The sequence below is a fragment of the Anolis carolinensis genome, chromosome 4 (assembly GCF_035594765.1).
Source record: "Anolis carolinensis isolate JA03-04 chromosome 4, rAnoCar3.1.pri, whole genome shotgun sequence".
Classification (NCBI taxonomy): Eukaryota; Metazoa; Chordata; class Lepidosauria; order Squamata; family Dactyloidae; genus Anolis; species Anolis carolinensis.
The window spans coordinates 230,615,458-230,641,735 of record NC_085844.1 but is presented as its reverse complement, the minus strand read 5'-3'; the positions used below and the strand labels follow the sequence as shown (position 1 = coordinate 230,641,735).

The following is a 26,278-nucleotide window of genomic DNA, read 5'->3' as shown; positions in this document are numbered from 1 at the left end:
CTTCTCTGATTTATATCCATGTCAGTGACAAGTAGAAGCTAGACCAAGGGGGATCACAGCTGGAAATTGAGTCAGATCTGATGGAGTGCTTCTCAGTTGCTGTTCTCTTTCTGATCCCTATTTGACCTTCAGTTTGATTATGTGCTCCAATTTTCTACAATATTTCCATTTGATCTGAGGCTAGTTCCTCCACGGGGATGCTTTAAACAATGTCTGGTGAAGAGATACATATGGAAAATATAACATTGAAATGAAAGCTCTGCATAGGAGACAGACAAACCTAACCTTTTAAGTGTGTCTTCGGCTGGATTTACACTGCCCTTTATCCCAGGACCTGAACCCAGATTATCTTCTTATTCCAGATTATCTGGCAGTGCAGTCTCACATAATCCAATTCAAAGAAGATAATCTGGGATCAGCTCCTGGGATATAGGGCAGTGTAGATCCAGTCTTCATTTTGGTGATGAATAAGCAGCCACTCCAATTGCACCCACATACAGGAGGTTACCCCCATTTAGATTACTCACAAAGATTCAGTGTCTGAGAAGTTTCTACATTTTTCACTCTGATACATCAAAGAAGGTAAAACTGCTGTTTCCTAGCTTTCTTTCTATGTAACGGACATGGAAAGGGAAGGCCCCTCAAACAAAAGGGTACTTACAGTAAGCATCTTTGGTAAGATACTTCAGGATGTGGAAACTGGGTAGCCAAATACAACAGAGATATGAATCATGCAGCCATACATTTGCTGGACTGTCAGTCTGCAAAATAAGTAATGTGGAATGCTGACTTGCTGTTCAATAATAGGTCACATTATTTTTACCCCAAAATATGAGAGCTCTGCCCAGCTAGAGCCTGCATTTTCTTCATTCAGTTGATTGAAAGCCACCCAGTATGCTTTGTCCCCACCCATCTACATGACACAGAGCTACAGTAGCATCTTCACTATACCGGAAATGCCATCATCTGTATACCAGTCAAAACAGAGCACTTGCAAAGGGCAAGCAATTTCTATTTATGAATCCCACATATCTGCTTGCACAAAAAAGATGGATTATGTCAAATGGTGCCTTCTGGATACTTTGATGAAGGGCTTCTTACTTGGGTCTAGTTCTTTTCAAAATAAGTTCAGATAATGAGTCCTGGTCAGAAGCATTTATAAACTAGGTGGCAGCAGCAGATATGTATGTTCAAATTGAATTTCTAATGAATGATACAGTCTAGTGGAGAGAAAATAGTGATGTGAGTGTATTATCTTTTGTGACAAATCTGAGGAATAAAACAACCAGTCAATGAAGCCATCATGATTTAGTTTCAGATATCTTACCACAGTATTTGTTAGGAAATATAACATGCCATCAAAATGTCCATTATTGTGAATAATGGGGCAATGTTAATATTTCACTTTGATTATATGTTGTAACTAATTCTATTCAATGATCCTTAACAGGCTAAAATCACAAACATATAAGTGAATAAAATTATATTTTTAAATTCATTTCCCCCCCTTTTGTCCAATATGATTCCCATATTCCATTTCAAACTCCTCTTATAATTTATATCAATGAAAGAAGAATCCATATATGATAAAACATCATGTTGATAATTAATCTGAACTCTATCCTTTGAAAGCTTAGGAATACTCATGCATTCAACTAATTATCTGGAAAGTGCATCATTTATTACCCTACAGCGCCACCTAGTCCCTATTCATTTCACCGTATACATTTTTAAAGGGTGGATTAGCCCAATTGATTCTAGACTTATTTTATGCATTATTCCTATACTAAACTTTTGCTACTTGAAACAACATTTGTTCTGAATCCTGTTGCTAGTCCTAATTAGAGTAAACTCACTGAATTTATGGAATTGATCTATACTTTGACTCACTATTCAACAATTGATTCAATGTGCAGTCTAGCTGGGATTAACCAACAGGTTATCAGAATTTGTGTATAAGTTCCAAAGCAGTCATAATATAAAAAGAACCACCATATAGGTTTACTGAATTACTTCATAAATATCAAAGTCAGTGCTAGACATTTAAAAAAAAGTTTCTGCTGCATAGGTTTACTTACACAGTATGGACCTCGGGTCCCCAAACTAAGGCCCATGATGAATGTGGCCCTCCAAGGTCTTTTACCCACCCTACACCTTAGACTTAGGGTCACCCTGAGTCCAAAACAACTAGAAGGCACACAACAACTATCTTAATTCCCTTGACTATCTTGTCAGCCAAAAGCAGGCTCACACTTCCCATTGAAATATCAGTACAATTTATGTTGGTTAAAATAGTTCATTTTAAATATTGTACTGTTCTTTCAAGTTTTGTACGGGTTTTTTGGCACTACAAATATGTGTGTGTGCCCCCTCCCCCCCAAAAAAACAGTTTGATGCACCATGAACTTAAAAACTTTTTGAGGATCCCTGCTATGGACATTCTCTGGCATGAGCATGTTATAATTATTGTGTGACGAAACTGTCTCCACATGGCAGTCAACAAGCAATCTAATGAGTATAAAAATCTGAAGAACTATACTGAAAGCTAGAGACAAAAAACAGAGATTCAACAATTTTTTAAAGAATGTAAATCTAGTGACATAGCATCATAGAAATAGAAGGGTCCCATAAGTTGAGTCAACTCAATATAGGAACTCCAGCTACAGCATCTGGAATAGGTAACTGGCCAGCCTTTTGCTGAAGACATACCAGAGAGGATGAGAACATCAACTCTCTAGGTTATTCTATTGCCTAAATAACTCTTGCCAATATTTTTCTAATATTAATTCATTCCGTATTTTAAAGCCATTACACCTGGCACTTCTCACTGGGACACCAACATACAAACGTTCATCCTTCTTTCTGTGACATCTTTTTAGAAATATAAAGAGTGCAATAATGTGAACTGTCGTTTTTCTTCAGGCTGAACAAGATAGACTCTCTCAGCTTTTCCTTGTTTTACCCCAATATCTATTATCATCCTTGCTGCATTTTACTGAAACTGCTTCACATATTTATATCCTTCCTTCTTAAAATGAAGTGCCCAGACTGAATGAAAGATGTCTGAATAGTACAGCATATGGACAGACAGAAGTATGCTTGCAGCAGTCATTTTGGTTCTTAGGCCAATTTAGCCATACTCCTATTTATACTTTCAATACAGTAGAGTCTCGCTTATCCAACCTTCACTTATCCAGTGTTCTGTATTATCCAACGCAGTTTGCCTTTTAGTAGTCAGTTTTTGTAGTCAATTTTTTAATACATGATAAGTGAAACTCTACTGTATATGTATTTGCTTTATTTTTCTCAGACATGGGAGACCCCAGCTTCCATCCCCAATCATGAACTTCTGAGTGACTTTGGGGTAGTTTGCCTCTCTCTCTCTCTCAACTTGAACGACTTTGCACAATTGTTATAAACAGGGGAGCTGGAGAGCCAAAAATGTATGTCTACACATATATGTGTCCCCAAATGATCTGTCAATTTAAGAAAACCACATGAATTGCATAGGATTTTCTTAGGCAAGGAATACTCATACGTGGTTTTGACAGTTCCTTCCTGTGAAATATAGCCTACCTGTTACATGGGATTAAATCCAAAATTGAGCTAGGAAAATTTGCAAGGGCAAAGTGTCCTTCTCTCCTGCTAGCTTCTACCCACTAACATCTGCTCTAAAGAATCTTCCAGCCCTCTGGAACACATTCTGGAGATACATGAGAACTGTATGTGAGTGGCAGGAATTCTCTTACTGGAATGATACCATTGTATGCAACCCATTCTCTTGATAATAATTAATAGCACTCACACACCTCTATGTTCTGTCAGCATAGTTTTCAGATCAATCTGTTGTTCAAGCTTATCTGATAGTCTACTTTCCTATGCCAAAGAGATTTTTACACTGGCACAGAAAATCTAGCTAGATAAAGAATATAATGGAAGTTTACTAAGTATTGTATTATACCAGATGGTAGTAGTCTTCCAAAAAAAAAGCTGCATCATGAAAATACAAGAAACCCCCTGCATATGATATGAATCAGAAGAGTTTCCCTTCAAATTCACTGTACTTTGTTTTAATTTGTCATTTGGGGTCCTGTGCTGGGAGAAAGGTGGATTATGAAATGAATAACTTTCAATTGCCTTATGCACTTCCATATGCCTCTGCAGAACATAGCTAAACAGAGCATAAAGAAAAGATGGGTATGTCTGCTTGTGATAACAGGAAGGGATATGGTAAGGCAGTGGTTCTCAACCTGGGGTCCCCATATGTTTTTGGCCTATAACTCCCAGAAATCCCAGCCAGTTTACCAGTTGTTAGGATTTCTGGGTCTTGAAGGCCAAAAACATCTGTGGACCCCAGGTTGAGAACCACTGTGGTAAGGGATTTGAATCAATAGTGCTGTAATATAAATTCAGTGCAGATACATAGAAGACACAAATGACACATTGAAATCAGAATTACATAGCTGAAGTGTAATGCGAAAGATGGTGGTATCCATGTTGGTAGTGTAGGATGTAGTGATGAGGATAAGGAGGAAGATGACTGAAAACTGGTTAGTTCGCATCTTCAAACAGCACAAAGTAAGTGCCAAGGGCCTATAACAAGATGCAAAAGACAGTAGGGAATGAAAGGATTTTAAGCCTCCTTCCACACAGCTGAACAAAATCCCACATTTTGTGCTTTGAATTGGGGTATATGGCAGCATGGCCTCAGATAACCCACTTCAAAGCAGATATTATGGGATTTTTTGCCTTGATAATCTTGGTTATATGGCTGTGTGGAAGGGCCCTAAATCAATCATTGATTAAATGTTGAAAGGCTGTTATGACAATACTGTCTGAGAACTTGGAGTGTGTTATAGCTAAATCACTCGAATTCAGTAGTACAAAGCATATTTAAAGATGCATATAGAATGTGATACATAACTTTGGTCAGTGTTTTGAGTTAAATATTCTTAGGCTTTTGTAGTTCTAAAAGTCAAGATGTAAGCTCATCACATTGCTATGAAAATGAATGTTTTTCTGGAGCCACATGTCACTTCAAGAAGCTTAAGTGCACACACATATTTGATTTTTTATATATAAAAGAGGTTTCATTTTCAATAGAAACAAATCTCTTACATGTTGATTTCTCAAGAAGTTAATTATCAAACTAGCTTCAGATTAAGATCACATTATTACTATTAACAGAGCATTAATACTGAGGAAACTCTGGGTCAATTTTGTTAGCCCAAGCCACGAGTCCTCCTTTGATATCCTTAACAGAGATTGTGCCTAGTCCATCACAAGACAACCCTTGTAATAGTCTCACAGCCTTCTGAGAATCATTTCCTAATTTGCAAACAACATAAACTGGGAAAGACAAGCCATCATTCGTCCTCTGCTTGGCCTCAGTAATTGTCCGGCACAGAGTCTTCAAGCATTCTTCGTCTTTCCCTTCCAGTTTACTTAAGGGTACACTGAAGGAGTGTGAAAGGCGGCATATTTCCACTTCCACAGATGGGCGGACGTCAACCAGCACATGAAGAGCTTGGCCGTCGAGTATCTCTTTATACTCTTCAACAGAGATGCGCTCGTCACCATTTAAGAGATGCAATGTGCGACACTTGTCTGTCGCTGAAGACCCGCAGAAGGCTTCGTAGTCCTGGAGGGCCATCACAGAGGGATGCTCCCCACATACGGCACAATCTGGATTCCTGGGTCTTAATTTAATGTGCCGGAACCGTCCTTCGAGGGCATCGAAGAGCAGCATTGAGCGGTCAAAGGAGGTGCCCATGCCCGAGGCGATCTTGATCACCTCCAACGCCTGGAGAGACCCCAGGATGCCGGGAACAACCCCCAAGACGCCGCCATCCGCACAGTTGGTGACCGTCTCAGGCGGAGGTGGCTTGGGGAACAGGCAGCGATAACACGGGCCTCCTCGGTGGTTGTAGACCACCAACTGCCCCTCCATTTTCAAGGCACTGGCGGACACCAAAGGCTTCCCCGCCATCACACAGGCATCGTTGACTAAGTAGCGGGTGGCCACGTTGTCGGAGCAGTCGGCCACAATGTCGTAGGCCTCGACCAGCCTAGTGGCATTGGAAGGGTTGAGGGCCAAAGTGTAGGCCTCACACTCTACTGAGGAGTTCAGCTCCCTCAAGGCGGAGGCCGCAGACTCGGCTTTGGAGAGGCCCAGGCGGCTCTCCCGGTGCAGGACCTGCCTGTGGAGGTTGCTCAGCTCCACCACGTCGTGGTCCACCAGTCCCAAGCGGCCCACTCCGGCTGCGGCCAAGTACTGGGCCAGCGGGCAACCCAGGCCTCCACAGCCCACCACCAGGACAGAGCAGGCCGAGAGGCGAAGCTGGCCGCGCATGCGCAGCTCCGGCAAAACCAGCTGGCGAGAGTAGCGCTGGATGTCCACTCGGCTCAGTGTCGGCGCCTCTGTCTCCTTGGCAACAGTCGAACCTTGAGCGCTCCCTCCTTCCGCCATGGCTTCTTCTCCCTCTAAGACAGTTAGGCCGCGTTCAGCTCTGCAGCCGCCAGTGAGCAGGAAGCCCCGCCTCTTCCGGGGTCAATGTGTTTGCGTGCGCGGTTCCGCCTTCGTCGCCATCATGGCGGCCTCCAGGGTCAAGTACTCGGTCCTGTTGCCGACCTACAACGAGCGCCAGAACTTGCCGCTGATTGTGTGGCTGCTGGTGAGGAGCTTCGAGCAAAGGTGAACCGGCGGAAAAGGCGGCGCTGCCTTGCTTTATTTGTCCGACGTGGATGCCGCAAAAGCCTGTCTGCAGGGCCTCGTCGTTGTGTTCCTTCCTTGCCGTCGCTATGGGAACCCTGCCTGCCTCTCATGGGCTTTTACGCTCCCTGTTTTCTGAGGCTTGTCCAGAATCACCAACAGTGCTTCCGTGGCTGAGCCCTGATCGCCCAGGGTGCATCCACACTGTGGAACTAATGCACTTTGACGCCACTTGAACTGCTTTTGCTCAGTGCTGTGGAACTAATATGACGAGGTGCTAGCATTCTTTTGCAGAGAAGGATCAAGATCTTGGGAAACTACAGCTCCCAGGATTCCATTCTCATCCAGCCATGGCAGTTCAAGTGGGGTCAAACTGCATTTATTCTGCAGTGTGGACGACCCCTTGGTTTCCTCAGTTGGTCCAGTGTTGATACTATTGTACTTCTCATAGAGCTGCTTCCTATGGACTAGTCCAGACAAGAGCCAAACTTCGGCCTCCCAGGTGTTTTGGACTTCAGCTCCCACAATTCCTAACAGCCTCAGGCCCCTTCCTTTCCCCCCTCAGCCACTTAAGTTTCAAATTTATGAGGATGCCTGCCATATATATGGGCAAAGCACAGAGAGAATGCTTCTGGACCCTGCCTGGAAAACTCACAGCAACCCAAATTAGATGCTTCCTAGCAAAGTGACTCAGGGATGTGGGATAATATATCAGTGTCAAATTATCCTGTGTATGAAGCCTAATTTAGGTCTGTGTTGTGGTCACATACTTTTCAGGATCAGCTGTTTCTTGGTTTCAGTATTGGTATGCAGCCCTTAAATCATATTTTCAGACCAGTTTACAACAAAGTTTAAAGATTCTTTTATCAATCCGTTGTGCCCTCATAGAACATCTTTTCCTGATAAACAGGAAAGTGTAGACATGGTCTTTTAAAAATAGAGTTAAGTTTACAGTGCAGTTCTGTATAAATTTATTCAGAATCAAATGACATTCTACATCATGGTTTTTTTTAGGTACATGTGTTCAGGATTGAAACCTCAGTCTTCTTTTTCTTTAATTTAAATCAAATACTTATTTTTTAAAGATGGTCCAATTTGAATGCATGAGCCGGTTCCGTTCAGTGTCTTTATCTAGTAAAAAAAAATTCAAATCGTTCTTAGGAAAAGTGTTTCATGACAGTCTTCCCGTGGCAGTTGCAGACTCTTTGTTTTGTTAATGTGCAGACTTTGAGTGTGTTGCTTGGCACAAACAGCTGGCAATCAAACATTCATTTTGTGTATCCAGCTGCAAGCCTTTTAGTGGCTGTGATTGAGTGCCAACATCTGATCTGACAGCGTAATTTTGTCTCAGAAAACCCTATAAAATCCATGGGTAGCTATACGTCGATAGGCATCTTGATGGAACAGACAATTTTGTGAGCCATCTCCAGGGTTCTTCATAGAATCATTTTCAAATGCCTTTAGAATAGGGATAGAGGCTTGGGAGGGTTTTGATGATTTTATGTATGAAAAGTGGATGAAAATGCTGCTCACATTTTTCAGTATAAGTTAGAAGACATGCTGCTCCAGATGTTGGCAGACCACATTGTGTTGCTGCTGAATCAAATGTTCTTAACAGATGTGTAGACTGTGGGTGTTATAATTATTCTACATAAGCTTTGTACTGTACATTATCAGCCTGCCCCTCACAAATACAGATACTAAATTTATGATGTTTATATTTTTGTTTGCAAAAGGAAATATAAAAATTTGTAACAAGCATATATGTTAGCTTTCCAAACCTGGTGCATGTCAAATATATTTGATTACGACTAGAACTTATAGGGATTTTAGTTCATAATACCTACATGGCCTTTGTTAGTATTCCTAGTTTAGCTTAAAAGTAGCAATCTCTAATGCATAAAACAGTTGCTTTAATTATTACACTAATGATGATACTCTTTTTAAATAAATAATCAATTACATGCTAGCAATGGAAATGAGACTATTAAACAGGAACATATAATAGTTTCAAACCTTGGAAATGGAAATGAAAGTGATTGATCACCAGTCTGTCTCAAACAGTCTGGTCATAAATTGATAAGTTGTTTGATTGTTCTGCAATGTATGACAATTGTGGTAACATTAGTAACTGCTCATAGTGTTTGATGATCATTTGATGGGTTAATCCTCCATCCTCTTGATGTGGTAGAGCTTTTGAAACTAGATTAATAAACTAATTCCCTTTTTCTTCCCCAGTGGATATGAATTTGAAATTATAATCATAGATGATGGAAGCCCAGATGGTACGCAGGAAATTGCTGAGCAGTTGATAAAGATTTATGGATCAGATAAAATTGTAAGTCATGTTTGTTTTGGCTGCTATATTTTTGCAACACAACATATTCAAACTAATCATTGAACTAGATTGAAAATGAAGGAGCAGTATTTGTCTTAAGAAAAAGAGTTTTGATACTCTATCCTTTTAATCACAGAGATAATGGAGAAATTCAAATAAATAAATAGTATGGCCTCTATATACATGAGGAATAGGTTCCCAAACTTACCACAGAGACAGAAATCCAGGAATAATAGCAGAGCCTATTGAAATGAATGCCTTACTCCAGAAATTAGCACAGAATTCTGCTGGTGAACCTAGAAAATTTCTTGGGTCTTCTAGGGCACTACAATGGTAACTTCTGGTGGAAGCATAATGAAAAATCTTCTGGAGAACTTAGAAAATTCCTAGAATAGACATAATTTGTTATATGTGGGTAAGTGAAACTGAAGGAACTGGTTTTATGTGTTCTGTATTTGGTTCCAGTTTTGATTTCTCTTTCAAAAGTTATGTTTGATCATAAGCCTCACAAAATGTTCTAGTAGTACCCGTGGGGGGTAACTGGTAAACTGGCTGGGATTTCTGGGAGTTGTAGGCCAAAACACCTGGGGGCCCACAGGTTGAGAACCACTGGTTTAGACAGGTGTAATATGTTGCGTAATAGGATATCTTTGTGTTATTATGTTGAGAGACATTCAAGTTGACAAGATACATGCAGGTTCCCCTGCCTATGCTGCTGAAAGGAATTCTTAAAATTGGCACAAGAAGTGTGACATTCCTTGACATCAGAGATGGAGATCATGTGGCCCTTCAAATGTTGTACTACAGTTTTCTGAATCTTAGCCAGGATAGCCAGTGATGAAGAACACTAGAAATTGTGGTTCAGTATATGATTGATAGGATATGCTGCGTCAGTGACATACACGTGGCTTTCATGTTTGAGATGACACATACACACACACACACACAATTTGATTGAAAAATTATGCAACCTTCCTGTATAACCATGTATTTTTATAAGTGGCATATTTTAAAATCCATATTGTTGTAAAGCTTTACAACACATAAAGTATGGCCCCTGCCTCCATGAAGGATATGTTTCTGAACTCAGTGTGGATACAGGAAAACATGGATAATACTGAACTATATTTTAATGAACAACTTCCAATGGAAGTTACCATAGAGTCTCACTGGAAACATTCCCTAGATTTGTCTGGAGGATCTAGAAAATTCCTCACATGCATGTAGGTGAAACCATAGTTATCAGTTCCAGAAGTATGGGTGGTTGTATTGTATAGTATATAAGACCTGTGTACCTCACTGAGATGTATTAGAGCCAACTGTGCAAGATTATGAAATCCTGTGAAGGGAAACATGGAGTAACTCCCCTTGGGGGAACAGAAGTTATTCAGATAAATTTTGTGATAGGCTTTTAGATGATATTGGCATTTCCTATATGCATAGAAGTGAGAATATTTGTATGCCTTGTAATTGCCATCATAATATTATAATGCTTACACTGAATTTTTTCCTTTTGCACATAAGGCACATGCACTTTGTTGCATATGGAAAACATTTCATCCTGGCAGATAAGAATTTATTTCATTCTGTAGCATTGGTTGCAATGGAAGGGAACTGTCTGACACATCAGGAATTGGAATCTGGCCTGTTGTAGGCTCCCCAAGAGGCCTTTAACCTTATCAAAACTCTGACCTCCTATCACAGATAATGGAGGTGATTCCCCTGTGCTTGTAAATGCATTCCTGCTGTTATCTTCAATCTGTGACCCCTTTCCTGCAATCTTATATTTGTTGGACCTGGCTGGGATTCAGGCAGCTTCTGGAAATTTTGCAGACAACATATTGCTCTCTTGTCTTCTATCACTAAGTAGAGAAAGGAGGGAATGCAAACTTGTCTTTCAGCTAGTGTTTCCACGAAAATCCTGTGAATGCAAGTCTTTGATTCTTGTGCTTGGGATGGAGAATGAGTGAGCAACACCTTGTTCCTGGGCAAGGCACATAGAGGAAAATGGCCATGTTATGTGATTTAATTTGTCCCACAACTTCAACAGTAACCAACTCTTCTCAGTTTGGTCTACATCAAGATGGGTGTGGCCTAAGGGGTATATGCAGCCTCTGGTCCCTACTTTCATGACCCCCAAATTCTGCAATCAGTCTCCCAAGGTCCTCTGAACTCCATGGGGAGGGGGAAGAATTGGTCAATAACCCACTGCACAAATGCTTACCCGGGCCTCCTTCCCTGCATTCCACAATTATTTTTATTTAACTGAGTGTCTATATAGTCCAGCTGTGAATGTTACTGTATGATTATGGCTACAGCCCAGTTACTCTCTCTTGCAGAAAGGAGTAAATCAGCAGAATAGAGAGCATCTGAGTTTGTCTTTCACCAGAGCCTTCCCCATCACCACCTGCTCTAGAATTCGGGAACTTTTCGGAACGTTGGAGAGGGCATGGGATGTTAGCGAGAAGAAAAAAGTGATAAAGAGGGAATGTTAAAGAAATACATGTTTTCTGTTTACAGGCTTTTTAACACATGTATCTATTATTTTGTCTTCATATATTTTACAGCTTTTAAGACCCAGAGCAAAGAAACTTGGACTGGGTATGTGTTTGTTTGTTCGTCTATTATTTGTGTAGTGTTATGATAACTTATACATTGACCTTCAATTAATTCTCAAGTGACTTACATATTTAAGAAAGCCCATACACTTTACTGTAGATTTTATTCTGATTCTAGCTAGTTGTAGAATCATAGAATCATAGAATAGTAGAGTTGGAAGAGACCACATGGGCCATCTAGTCCAACCCCCTGCTAAGAAGCAGGAAATCGCATTCAAAGCACCCCCGACAGATGGCCATCCAGCCTCTGCTTAAAAACCTCCAAGGAAGGAGCCTCCACCACGGCCCCGGGGAGAGAGTTCCACTGTCGAACAGCTCTCACAGTGAGGAAGTTCTTCCTGATGTTCAGATGGAATCTCCTTTCCTGTAGTTTGAAGCCATTGTTCCGTGTCCTAGTCTGCAGGGCAGCAGAAAACAAGCTTGCTCCCTCTTCCCTATGACTTCCCTTCACATATTTGTACATGGCTATCATGTCTCCTCTCAGCCCTCTCTTCTGCAGGCTAAACATGCCCAGCTCTTTAAGCCGCTCCTCATAGGGCTTGTTCTCCAGACCCTTAATCATTTTAGTCGCCCTCCTCTGGACGCTTTCCAGCTTGTCAACATCTCCCTTCAACTGTGGTGCCCAAAATTGGACACAGTATTCCAGGTGTGGTCTGACCAAGGCAGAATAGAGGGGGAGCATAACTTCCCTGGATCTAGACGCTATTCCCCTATTGATGCAGGCCAGAATCCCATTGGCTTTTTTAGCAGCTGCATCACATTGTTGGCTCATGTTTAACTTGTTGTCCACGAGAACTCCAAGGTCTTTTTCGCACACACTGCTGTCAAGCCAGGCGTCCCCCATTCTGTATCTTTGATTTCCATTTTTTCTGCCGAAGTGAAGTATCTTGCATTTGTCCCTGTTGAACTTCATTTTGTTAGTTTTGGCCCATCTCTCTAGTCTGTCAAGATCGTTTTGAATTCTGCTCCTGTCTTCTGGAGTGTTAGCTATCCCTCCCAGTTTTGTGTCGTCTGCAAACTTGATGATCGTGCCTTCTAATCCTTCGTCTAAGTCGTTAATAAAGATGTTGAACAGAACCGGGCCCAGGACGGAGCCCTGCGGCACTCCACTTGTCACTTCTTTCCATGATGAAGACGACGCATTGGTGAGCACCCTTTGGGTTCGTTCGCTTAGCCAATTACAGATCCACCTAACCGTAGTTTTGTCTAGCCCACATTTTACTAGTTTGTTTGCCAGAAGGTCGTGGGGGACTTTGTCGAAGGCCTTACTGAAATCCAGGTACGCTACATCCACAGCATTCCCTGTATCGACCCAACTCGTAACTCTATCGAAAAAAGAGATCAGATTAGTCTGGCATGACTTGTTTTTGGTAAATCCGTGTTGACTATTAGCAATGACCGCATTTGTTTCTAAGTGTTCGCAGACCACTTCCTTAATGATCTTTTCCAGAATTTTGCCTGATATTGATGTGAGGCTGACCGGACGGTAATTGTTTGGGTCGTTCTTTTTTCCCTTCTTGAAGATAGGGACCACATTCGCCCTCCTCCAATCTGCTGGGACTTCTCCCGTTCTCCAAGAACTCTCGAAGATAATTGCCAGTGGTTCTGAAATAACTTCCGCTAGTTCCTTCAGTACTCTTGGGTGTAGCTGATCTGGCCCTGGGGACTTGAATTCGTTTAGAGAGGCCAAGTGTTCCTGGACAACTTGTTTCCCTATTTGGGGTTGGATTTCCCCCAATCCTTCGTCCATTCCGTGTTGCTGAGGTTGAAGATGGCTTTCTTTTTCAGAGAAGACCGAGGCAAAGAAGGCATTAAGTAGTTCTGCCTTTTCCCTGTCCCCTGTCGCCATCACCCCATCTTCTCCTTGCAATGGCCCTATCGCCTCCTTTTTCTTCCTTTTTCTACCAACGTAAGCAAAAAAGCCTTTTTTGTTGTTTTTTATGTCCCTGGCAAGCCTGAGCTCATTTTGCGCTTTAGCCTTGCAAACCTTCTCCCTACAGGTGTTGGCTATACGTTTGAATTCTTCTTTGGTGATTTCTCCCCTTTTCCACTTCTTGTGCATGTCACTTTTGAGCTTTAGCTCAGTTAGAAGTTCTTTGGACATCCATTCTGGCTTCTTTGCACTTGTCTTATTTTTCTTCTTTGTTGGCACTGTTTGCATTTGCGCCTTGAGTATTTCACTTTTGAAAAACTCCCATCCATCCTTAACTCCCTTGTTTTTTAATATCGGCGTCCATGGAATGCCGCTCAGTAATTCCTTCATTTTTTGGAAGTCAGCTCTCTTAAAGTCCAGAATGCGTGTTTGACTTGTCTTAGTTTCAGCATTCCTTTGTATTGCAAACTGCAGGAGCACATGGTCACTTGCCCCTAAGGATCCAACCACTTCAACTGTATTGATCAGGTCTTCCACATTTGTTAAGATTAGATCAAGAGTTGCTGATCCCCTTGTTGCCTCTTCTACCTTCTGGACCATAAAATTATCTGCAAGGCAAGTGAGGAATTTGTTGAACTTTGTACTCTTGGCTGAGTTTGTTTTCCAGCAGATATCGGGATAATTGAAATCGCCCATGACTACTATATCTCTTCTTTGTGCCTGTTTGGTCAGCTGTTGACAGAAGGCTTCATCAAGTCCTTCATCCTGACTCGGAGGTCTGTAGTAGACACCCACGACAAGATCTTTTTGAGTCCCGGTTCCCTTGATTCTTATCCAGATGCTTTCAAGCTGGTTTCCCGGATTACAGTCTTGCATTTCTTCTGCAACATAACTGTTTTTGACATATAAAGCTACTCCCCCTCCTCTCCCCTTTGTGTTGTACATTAGCCCCATAGCCACATGGGATATGTTCCCAGACACCCCTCACCCTCATGGATATAGGAAACCATGTATGATAGAAAACACTAGAATCAAACTGGAGGATCTAAGGAGGCCCAAACATAATTTGGGGGGAGGTAGAATACCTTTTAGAACATGAGTAGGTGAAACTTTGGGTATTGAATCCATGAGTAAACACATTTGGGGAGTTTAGAAAAGCATAAATATATATTCAAGAGACATTTTTAGTGTTATTCACTAAAATACATTTTCTCCATAAAATGAACAATTTTTGGGATTAATACTTATATTAGGTAATGTAGGGGCCATAATGTGTCAATAATTTAAAGGGGTAGGCAGTTCCTCAACAGTTTTTGTGCAGAATAACGCCCGGGTAATGGGGAAGTTATATAATTGGAACTATTGAACTATTTTTGGAAGAAACATTCAAGCCCTGCCTGTCTTATTCTTGCCAGGATAATATAAAGCATTCAGGTATTGGAAGGTGGGAGGACGGAGAAGCCCTTTTTCCATGTTAGGAGCAACTTGAGTCGCTTGAGTGAGAGAATTGGCCATCTGCAAGGGCGTTGCCCAGGGGACGCCCGGATGTTTTTGATGTTTTTACCATCCTTGTGGGAGGCTTCTCTCATGTCCCCGCATGGAGCTGGAGCTGATAGAGGGAGCTCATCCACACTCTCCCCGAGTGGGATTCGAACCTGGAAGCTTTCAGGTCAGCAACCCAACCTTCAAGTCACTAGACTTTAGTCCACTATGCCATCGGGGGCTCCTTCTCCTATGCTAATTCCTATAGGTTTAAGACCTCCCACATTTTAACCCCTATCTGATGGGGAATTGATGGTGCAGGGGATTTAACGCCATTGCCTTCTTCAGGGTTTTTTCTCTCTGCAGAGAGGGAGTTTTATAAAAATCCTAAGAGAGTCAGAAACTCTCCCAAGGGCCATAGCATTATACCCTAAAATTATAATTATGACATGAAATGTTTGAAATCCAGTTTTTTAGAATTGAAACTATTAAGGAAGAAGTGAAAAGATGACAAGAGTAGTGCTTAATCAGCGGAAGAAGTAAGAAAATGTCTGTTAAGAGATTATATATAATTAAAGTATAGGCTTTTAACTGGTGTTTTGTTTCTGTAGTGTAGATCTTACCAATTAAATACTGTTAAATGACTTCTTTTGAGATACAAATTTGAAGTGTCTCAGCATGAAAAAAAAGACTCCAGGGAATGTTGGAGGATTGTACTTATTCTCATAGGAGAGTAGAACCTTCTGAAATTAATATCTGACAAACACAGTATTATGTTGTTTGGAATATGGATGACAGAAGTGACTTTTGTATTATTGACATCAGGGACTGCTTACATTCATGGGATGAAACATGCTACAGGAAACTTCATAATCATAATGGATGCTGACCTCTCACACCATGTAAGTTTGTCCTGTGTGTTGTGTGTGTGTTTGACAAAGTTGATTTTACTGGTTTTTCCTTTTTTGCTTCTTACACCTCTCTTTTGCATTGCAGCCAAAATTCATTCCAGAGTTTATCAGGTGGGTACATTTGCTGGTCTTGTATAGCATACTTAATGTGCATAGTCTGGCTGTTTGTTTTTATTTTTTTTGGCATTTGGATGTATAGGATACCTTTCATACTAGATTTATTTGTAGCCAGAGAGTACATTCTGAAAGCAGTGGATGTATTTTTAGTCAGGATGAAACCTTTAACCTATGTTTAAATATTTTAGCATTAGTCAGTATATTCAACTCACTTGGAACCACAGCTTTATCTATTTATATAAACTTCTGACCTAGTTTATTAACGGAGATTAGATCTTTGTTAGTTTTCAAAGGTGTTGCTATGTTAATCTTTTGCAACAAAGCAAACAATAAATGTTTTGGCACCTTAATGATGCTTACATCATTGTAAACTGATTTACAACCACGGGAAAATGAATATTGATGTTGGCCAATGTTCATATTCTTGAGGAGGGAAGCAGAGGCATAGCTATATGGTAGGATTCTTTGTTTAAGTAGAGACATCAACATATTTGTTGTACTACTGGTCCTATAGGGCTATAGGTTCTGCAACATAATATTGTGTGAGATGTCTAGTAACTTCATCATAATTCACTTTTTTTTCGTGTCAGGAGCAACCGGAGTTGCTTCTGGAGTGAGAGAATTGGCCGTCTGCAAGGACGTTGCTCAGGGGACGCCCGGATGTTTTTGTTTGTTTGTTTGTTTGTTTGTTTTTTGATGTTTTACCATCCTTGTGGGAGGCTTTTCTCATGTCTCTGCATGGAGCTGGAGCTGAAAGAGGGAGCTCATCCGCGCTCTCCCCGGGTGGGATTTGAACCTGGCAGCTTTCAGGTCAGCAACCCAGCCTTCAAGTAACGAGGCTTTTATCCCCTAGGCCATCGGAGGCTCCTAATCATAATTCACTACAAGATTTGTATGGCATGTTAGGCACCTAGCAATGACACTGTAAAATTACATGTAGCCTCTATGCAGAATCTCAGCTTAAATACGATATAGCACGAGCTCTAATTTTGTTTTTCTATAGAATACAGAAAGAAGGTAATTTTGACATTGTGTCTGGAACTCGTTATAAAGGAAATGGAGGTGTTCACGGATGGGATTTGAAAAGAAAATTAATCAGGTTAGTAGGTGTGTCGTTTTTGTACTACATACCATCTTGTTTTTTTGGAGTTGGCAGTTCTCTGTCAAATCTTCAGCATCAAACTTATGTATGATGGAGGAGATATCTCAAGAAATTAAACAAGTAGCAACTCCCGTAATAAGTTGCAGAATGCAAACTTTGGGTTAGGAATACCTTTCACTTTAGCTTTCTACCTGCATTCTGGAAGAGCACATTGGTTCAATTGCCAAGTTTTTAGGCCTTCTTCAGAAATCCCTTAGAAATTATTCTGATGAAATTATTTTATGGCATGTTTCAAGTTTCAAGTCTGGATGGCGTGATTTTAATATTGAATGTGATGTTTTTAAATGTTAATATGTATTAATTTTAATTCAATCTATTTTAAGCTTAATTTTGTATGGGTTAAAGCACTGAATAATTGTCACATGTAAGCCACCTTGAGTCCCCTTCGGGGTAGAAAAAGGCGGAGTATAAATAGGGTAAATAAAATAATAAATTACGTGACTTCATTTTTAAAAATCAGAAAAATGTTTTAAAGTAGTTAACCAAATTCAAATCCTGAGATAATATTTCTAAATTGGGAGATATATTTTAAGGGGGAAATTACATTGTTCTCATATTTGCAACTCAGTAATAGGAAAACGGGCCCCTGGTGGCACAGTGTGTTAAAGCGCTGAGCTGCTGAACTTGCGGATCAAAAGGTCCCAGGTTCAAATTCCGGGAGCGGAATGAGCACCCGCTGTTAGCCCCAGCTCCTGCCAACCTAGCAATTCGAAAACATGCAAATGTGAGTAGATCAACAGGTACCACTCCGGCGGGAAGGTATTTTTTTTTCGTGTCAGGAGCAACCTGAGTTGCTTCTGGAGTGAGAGAATTGGCCGTCTGCAAGGACGTTGCCCAGGGGACGCCCAGATGTTTTGATGTTTTTACCATCCTTGTGGGAGGCTTCTCTCATGTCCCCGCATGGAGCTGGAACTGATAGAGGGAGCTCATCCGCGCTCTCCCCGAGTGGGATTCGAACCTGGCAGCCTTCAGGTCAGCAGCCCAACCTTCAAGTCACGAGGCTTTACTCCACTAGGCCACGGGGGCTCCTGGCGGGAAGGTAACGGCGCACCATGCAGTCATGCCAGTCACATGACCTGGAGATGTCTATGGACAATGCCGGCTCTTCGGCTTAGAAATGGAGATGAGCACCAACCCCCAGAGTCGGTCACGACTAGACTTGACGTCAGGGGAAACCTTTACCTAATAGGAAAACACACACTGAGTGAAATTATTGATTTTGATGTATTTTTAATGTGTCTCCTATGGGTTTCATGCCTAATGTGTCAACATCCCCTTGTTTCTTCCTCTCCGCCCATTAGCAAAAATTTGATTATTCCTTGGTTTTGTAAACCTCCTTTTTTTTCGTGTCAGGAGCAACCGGAGTTGCTTCTGGAGTGAGAGAATTGGCCGTCTACAAGGACGTTGCCCAGGGGACACACGGATGTTTTTTGATCTTTTTACATCCTTGTGGGAGGCTTCTCTCATGTCCCCGCATGGAGCTGGAGCTGATAAAGGGAGCTCATCCGCGCTCTCGCCGGGTGGGATTCGAACCTGGCAGCCTTCAGGTCAGCAACCCAACCTTCAAGTTACAAGTTACCTCCTAGCTGTGTTAGATGGTATTAAAATTATTATCTTTTATTTTCTTAGTTCTTATGCTGAGAAACCACATTTCTCTGTTACTATGACTATTTCTCTTACATTGAAATTCTACCTTAAAAACAGAATGTGCATTTTCAAAATTAGATTTTAATGTTTATTAAAATTCCCTATTTTCCTTGCTAGCCGAGGCGCCAACTTCCTAACTCAAGTTCTACTGCAGCCAGGTGCATCTGATTTAACAGGAAGCTTCAGGTATGTTGGTTTTGAAACATCATGTAATTCCCACAGTATGAACAAGAATGGATCAAGTTAAAGATCAATTTGAGATTCATATGAGAAAGTCAGCAGGGAGCTGTACTACCTAAAGGTGAAATTTGGTATTGAACATGGCATTTGAAATGTGATATTATTATTACTATTACTATTATTATTATTTCCCACTTTCTTCTCTTAATGAGAGTCAAAGTGGCTTAATGAGATTCAAAGTGGTGTTAAACATTATGTATTGACTGTCTAGACATAATTCATGAAGTGTATGTGTGTGACTGAAAAGTCATGAAAGATTTAATTTTAATATACTTAACTTGCAGATTATATAGAAAAGAGGTTTTACAAAAACTGATGGAGAAATGTGTTTCAAAAGGATACGTTTTTCAGATGGAAATGATTGTCCGAGCCAGACAACTTGGTTACTCCATTGGAGAGGTATGGGGATTTAAAAAATAAAAGCAGGACATCTCCAGTTCATTCTTTATGTTACGTGTTTACCTGATTACTGTAGAAACATAAGGTAAAAATGCTTAGGAAGCATACTTCTTGCTAAGGCCATTATTCTCAGTAGTTGCACATGCATTATGCGAAAAATCAATTTCAAGACCCGTTGCGTACTGTGATTCTTGACATAATCTGGTACCCTATATCTTTTTATTTGAATGGTGTTTCGGGATTCTGGTCAGAGCATACCTTAGAATCACTCTGGAGGACCTAGAAAATGCCTAGAGAAATGTTTTCTCAATGACTCTAATATGATTCTGTGATCACCTTCCACTAGGATGTTTGGCAGACATCGCCCATATAATTGCTATGGAGGTCTAGGCATTATTAGGTCCTTCAAAGCAATTCTATGGAATTAAAATCGCTTTATGTCTAAATGAAACAGTATTCAATGAGCTAGAATAAAAAGCAGGCCTTTTGTACACTGAAATCTCAATTGCTGGATACCTGTAAAGCAGTCATGAGAAATAATACCTCTGGTATCACTTAGAGAAATTGCAGGACAATGAGTCCAGCTGTCAGTGTCCTAAAAATGTGGGCAGGTAATGGTCAGTGTTACAGAAAGTGATCATTTAATCTTTTCTTATTTGATGTGATCCTTTGGGCAGAGGTGAGGCGGCTACCCACATGAGTTCTTGGGATTCACAGAAATAGATAAATTGAAATGGACTGGTACAATAAGCTCTACTGCCCTCTCTGCAGTCATAGACACTAAATCAAAGGAATTACAGTGGCTGTGATCTCTCTTCAACGGTTTACTTTAACCTGCGTAGTAATATGATGTAAGGGAATGTTGTAGCATCTTTGAGACTAACAGAAAAGGGCATTTCTAGAACAAACTTTCATGGAATCCAGTATACTACTTTAGTTTCATGGAGTGGAGCCAATATATACCAAGGGGTGGGAGGGGGAATGGAAATCATGATAGAAGTGAACATTCGAGGCAATGATGATGAGGGTGTTCAGTCTCAACAACACTCATTCTGTAGGCTGTTTTGGGCTTCCAAAATATTACAAAGGGAACTGGACAGAGAACTTTTGAATTAGGTCGGTGGTGATTTGAGCAGAGACAATTTCTACACTGCCAGATAACTCTTCTACATTGCCAGATAACCGAGGTTATCAAAGCAGATCATCCACATAATCTGATTTGAACTGGATTATCTTAGTCTATACTGCCATATAATCAAGTTCAAAGCAGATAATGTAAATTGTATATGGCAGTGTAGAAGGGACCTAAGACACCAAGGTTCAAATCCCTGCTTAGTCATGGAAATCCACTGGAAAGGCAACAGAAGGTATATTAGACTATCTCTACTTTGGGCCCACCACTATGAAAGGAAACTATTGCGTAAAGATTCTATAACTTTGGTTTGGCATAGATACATGGGTGTGGGATATGTCTTTTTCCATTTCTGCTTGCCAATTGATTTCTGGTTGATTGTGCCAACAGAGAACTCCTAGCCAGATTTTCTGTGGATTCCGCAATTTGAGACCTGTAGTATTCAACTTACAGTCTTACTGGAATGTTAAAGTTCCTGTTTCACTGTATTAAAAAACTGATGGTTAGAAACTCCACATAATCAACATCTAGTGAAGTTGGAACCATGTGCAACCATTTTATTGAAGTGATACTATGTTTAAAAAGAAAATGTGTGCTAAATTTATTATTTATTATCTTTAACCTTTTCAATGCAACCTTCTTCTGAACAGTTTTTACATTAGCCAAGAGTCTTTGAACACTGGCACTTAATGTTTTCTAGCCTCTTCACAAGTATGGTGGATTTCAAATACCCTCATTCTCAGTCAACATGAATTACTGCTTTCTTTTTTAAAAGCTATTTTATTTTAGTCATGTTTTAATCTATGTTTCTTCAGATGCAATATTACTTGTTTTTTGAACTGCATTACTGTAAGATGTATTGACTGCCTTTTTTGGCACAAAGGTGAAGTAATAGGTTTCTTAGGTTTGGAAGGTGCCACAATAGTAATCTTGTCCAGTCCCCTGACATGCAATTGATACACAACTAAGGCATTCTTGAAATATGCTCACCCATCCTCTATTTTAAAAGGTAATCTTAATACATGTAATAGCTTCTTGAAGACTCATTAGCTAATATGACTGTAGTCTGCTCTCCTTGATCATAACCACAGTGTCCAATAATTAGAGCTAATTTATTTATTTATTTATTTACATCACCTTTACTCCGCCCTTCTCACCCGTAGGAACTCAGGGCGGCTTACAACAGTCAGCAATTTACATTGCCCAAAACACATTCAATAAAACAATAACAAGATCAATAAACATTACAACAATACCACATTAATTAAAAACTCTGTTAAACTCTATTAAAACATGAATTATAAAATTTAAAATGCATATGTAGTTAGATTCGTCCACTGACACCTTTCGCGTATGCCTTGATTCAAGCCATATCACCTTAGATATTTACTCCTCGAATGCTTGAGCACATAGCCACGTCTTCACTGCTTTCCTAAAATCTAGGAGAGTTGTGGCTTGTCAAACACTACTGGGGAGGGCATTCCACAACCGGGGAGCCACTACCGAGAAGGCCCTGTCCCTTGTTCCCAGCAGCCGGGCCTGCGAGGCAGGTGGGATCGAGAGTAGGGCCTCTTCAGATGATCTTAACAACCTAGTTGGTTCATAGGAGGAGATATGTTCGGACAAGTAGTTTGGGCCAGAACCGTTTAGGGCTTTATAGGTCAAAACTAGCACTTTGAATTGGGCTCGGTAGCAAATCGGCAGCCAGTGGAGCTGGCTTAGCAGCGGGGTGGTAAGCTCCCTTTATGCCACTCCAGTTATTAATCTGGCTGCTGTCCGTTGTGCTAGTTGGAGCTTCCGGGCTGTCTTCAAAGGCAACCCCATGTAGAGAGTGTTGCAGTAGTCCAAACGGGATGTAACAAGAGCGTGGACCACCATGGCCAAGTCCGGCTTCCCAAGGTACAGGCGCAGCTGGCGCACAAGTCTTATTTATGCAAAGGCTCCCCTGGCCACCGCCGAGACCTGGGGTTCCAAGCTCAGCAATGAGTCCAGGAGAACCCCCAGACTGCGAACCTGTGTCTTCAGGGGAGTGTGACCCCATCCAACACAGGCTGTAACCCTATACCCTGTTCAGCCTTATGACTGACCAGGAGGACCTCTGTCTTGTCTGGATTCAGTTTCAATTTGTTCGCCCTCATCCAGTCCGACACAGTGGCCAAGCACCGGTTCAGGACCTGGACAGCCTCCTTAGTAACAGGTGGGAAGGAGTGACAGAGCTGGACATCATCTACGTACAGATGACACCAAACCCCAAAACTCCGGATGATCTCTCCCAGCGGCTTCATGCATATGTTAAACAACATAGAATCATAGGGAACAATACAGAGCCCTGCGGGACCCCACAAGACAAAGGTTGTGGGGCCAAGCAGGAGTCCCCCAGTGACACCATCTGGGACCGACCCTCCAGGAATGAGCGGACCCGCTGCAAGACAGTACCTCCAAGTCCCATTCCTGCGAGGCGTCCCAGAAGGATACCGTGATCGACGGTATCGAAGGCCGCTGAGAGGTCTGGCAGAACCAGCAGGGACACACTCCCCCTGTCCATCTCACAGCATAGATCAACGACTAAGGCGACCAAGGCTGTTTCAGTACCATGCCCTGGCCTGAAGCCAGACTGCGCCAGTTCTAGATAATCAGTGTCTACCAAGAATGCCTGGAGTTGTGTGGCCACCACACATTCCACGACCTTGCCCAGAAAGGGGAGATCGGAAATAGGCTGAAAGTTATCCAATTGAGTTGGGTCCAGTGATGGCCTTTTCAACAGTGGCTTGATCACAGCCAATTTAAGGCTCGCTGGAAGAATGCCTTCCCGAAGGGAGGCATTCACCACCACCTTCACCCACTCGGCCAATCCCCCTCTGGCTTCTCTCACCAGCCAGGATGGGCAGGAGTCTAGGATGCATGTGGTAGCCCTCACCTCTCCAAGCACCTTGTCCACATCCTCAGGCTGCACAAATTGAAATGAATCCATCAAAATTGGACAAGCGGATCCTCTAGATACATCCTCGGAGACTGCCATTAACATGTCAAAGCTAGAACAGATTAAAGTGACTTTGTCCGCAAAGAACCGAGCAAATGCTTCACAGCTGGCTGCCGAGTTGTCAGGGAGACTGTCTTTGGAGATGGGATATAACAAACTTCTGACCACTCGGAACAGCTCCGCTGGACGGTTCTTTACGGACGCAATATTAGCTGCATAGAAGGAGTTCTTTGCAGCATATATTGACACGGCATATGCCCTGAAGTAGGAACATAGCCATGTTCGGTTTGGCTCATCTGGCTCTAAACATGCTCTCTAGTTCCCTCTTCTTTTGCTTCATCACTGCCAGCATCTCAGTAAACCAAGGAGATGGTTTAGCTCGGGTACTCGAGAGGGGACGTTCCGGAGCGATCGTGTCTATTGCCCTGGTCGTCTCCTTGTTCCAGAGAGCGACCAGAGCATTGACAGAATCGCCAGCCGAGGTAGCGGGAAACTCCCCAAGAGCCGTCAGGAATTCATCTGGATCCATCAGTCTCTTGGGGCGGATCATTTTAATAAGTCCACCACCCCTACGGAGGTTAGGGGGCACAGCAAGTCTAAACCTGATCAGGTGATGATCAGTCCATGGCAACGGAGCGATGGTGAGCTCCTCCACACCGCCACCTTCCTCCCATCCCTGGCAGAAAATCAAGTCAAGTGTGTGCCCTTCTCTGTGGGTAGGGCCAGATACTAATTGGGACAGCCCCATGGTTGCCATGGTGGCCATGAAGTCCTGAGCCGCCCCAGAAAGAGTGGTCTCGGCATAGATATTGAAGTCCCCCAGCACTATTAGCCGTTGAGACTCCAATGCCAGGCCTGAGACCACCCCAGCTAGCTCAGGCAGGGGGACTGTAGTGCAGCAGGGTTGTCGGTACACTAACAGAATCCCTAAACTGTCCTGGCCACTTACCCTCAGATGGGCACACTCAAACAGGGTTGACTGCGGGATGGGGCACCTGGTCAGGAGGATGGACTCCTTATAGACTAATGCGACCCCCCTCCCCGCCCTCCAGACCTTGGTTGGTGTTGCACGGTGTAACCTGGTGGACAAAGCTGTGTGAGGTTGGCCCCCCAGCCTCATTCAACCAGGTCTCTGTTATGCACGCCAGGTCTGCCCACTTATGCAGGTTAAGATCCTGGATAATCGCTGATTTTCCGCTGACAGACCTGGCGTTCAGCAGCACCACCTTTAGATCGGAGGGACCGCTAGCCTGGGCACCCAAATTTCCTATGTCAGGAGGCCGTTTTAGATCTACAAGAACTCTCCTCCTTTCCCTTGGCTGAATTAATTATGCCTCCCTTTCCCATATCTCCCCCTCCCCTGAATTACTTCAATAGGGCCCCCCCGGCCGATGAATGCCCCCCCTTCCATGGTCCATCACAGCAGTAATACTTGTTGTTAAGTATAAGCGAGGTCTTATAATACTGCTTCCTCCTTCCACTTCTTTAGGGTCTCTCTATATAAGAGATTTTGTACCCCCCCCCTTCTATCCTTATAAGTCTAAAGTGATACGTGCCAAATAAAGGGAAGGATTCTTCTGCAACCTTTAGTAAAGTGCTCAAGTGCGCTTTAGTAAAGTCCTCAAGTCCTTTAGTAAAGTCCTCAAGTTCTGCGGTCAAAAATATACTTGCAAGATAAAACCAGTAGGAACCCACCTTTCCAACCCTCCTACCCACTTCTCTGCTCCTTAAAATTAATGCCTCAATTAATAACACAGTTCAAACTCATAACAGGTGTTAAATATAGCAGCACATATAAAACTAAAGTGCATCAGTGCTCGACCTGTAGTCTAATACTTAATTTACAAGGCAGTTTTTCAGGTCAGCAGGAGTTCAGTGGTATGTAAGATAATGTGGTTCAGTTCAGTTCCTCAAGTACATCAATCAAAGCTACCTTAGGTTCTGTGGGTAAGCTTATCTATGTCATAATTAAAGTAAAATCAAACTTTGAATTGATGTTTCTATGTACTTTTATTACAGCCTGAAGTTGTTTCTATAAATGGAATGATTTTGTAACTTGTTTCCTCCAATAGGTTCCTATATCATTTGTGGACCGAGTCTATGGAGAATCTAAATTAGGAGGCAACGAAATAGTTTCCTTTCTAAAGGGACTTCTGACTTTGTTTGCAACTACATAGTGGAACTATTTTCCCTACATTCCATATAACATTAAATTGGATTTAAGAATTTATTTTTGTACTTTGTTAAGTTTCCCTGTGACTTTAAATACCAAACCATTGCTGATTTCTGATATGATGGAAAACAGACAATACATACAACTATGGACTTATTTATTAACTGTGATCACTAGGTAGTATTTGTTCTAAAAATAATAAATTCACACATTTCCCAGTTTGATGGTGTTCATTTTTTCTTCATGGGAGGAGATGTGATTTATTGACTACTACAAACTGGGTGCATACAGCTTGAAGTGTTTATTCTTCTGATAAACTGATTTATTATGTAAAATAAAATGTAGAAATAGTAATAATATCTAAATACACTGACCACTGCAACTACACAGTGATGTTTTTCCAACCCTCCATTTTTGGTAGATTTTTGTCATTAGTAAGAGGGTTTTTTTCTGAACTGCATATGAAAAAGAATACATTAGGATCCTTGACTTCA

At 41.8% G+C, this 26,278-nt stretch overlaps 2 protein-coding genes across 2 annotated transcripts; one reads left to right on the top strand and one right to left on the bottom strand.

Moving 5' to 3' along the window:
- Positions 1–5,059: 5,059 nt before the first annotated feature.
- mocs3 (molybdenum cofactor synthesis 3) lies at positions 5,060–6,469 on the bottom strand. Its single transcript, XM_003223985.4, has one exon. The coding sequence runs from the start codon at positions 6,467–6,469 to the stop codon at positions 5,192–5,194; it is 1,278 nt and encodes a 425-aa protein (XP_003224033.1). The 3' UTR covers positions 5,060–5,191.
- Positions 6,468–26,005, top strand: dpm1 (dolichyl-phosphate mannosyltransferase subunit 1, catalytic). Its single transcript, XM_003223991.4, has 9 exons — positions 6,468–6,694; positions 8,951–9,050; positions 11,618–11,651; positions 15,849–15,925; positions 16,020–16,045; positions 17,055–17,150; positions 18,978–19,046; positions 19,385–19,499; positions 25,684–26,005. The coding sequence occupies exons 1-9, from the start codon at positions 6,468–6,470 to the stop codon at positions 25,786–25,788; spliced, it is 849 nt and encodes a 282-aa protein (XP_003224039.4). The 3' UTR covers positions 25,789–26,005.
- Positions 26,006–26,278: the final 273 nt, after the last annotated feature.

Bases quoted from the DNA above. Each gene is read 5' to 3' on its own strand.
- dpm1 (XM_003223991.4), top strand. From the start codon at position 6,468: ATGGCTTCTTCTCCCTCTAAGACAGTTAGGCCGCGTTCAGCTCTGCAG. The intron at 6,695-8,950 runs GTGAACCGGCGG...TTTCTTCCCCAG, and splicing joins GTGAGGAGCTTCGAGCAAAG to TGGATATGAATTTGAAATTA. The intron at 16,046-17,054 runs GTGGGTACATTT...GTTTTTCTATAG, and splicing joins TTCATTCCAGAGTTTATCAG to AATACAGAAAGAAGGTAATT.
- mocs3 (XM_003223985.4), bottom strand. From the start codon at position 6,469: ATGGCGGAAGGAGGGAGCGCTCAAGGTTCGACTGTTGCCAAGGAGACA.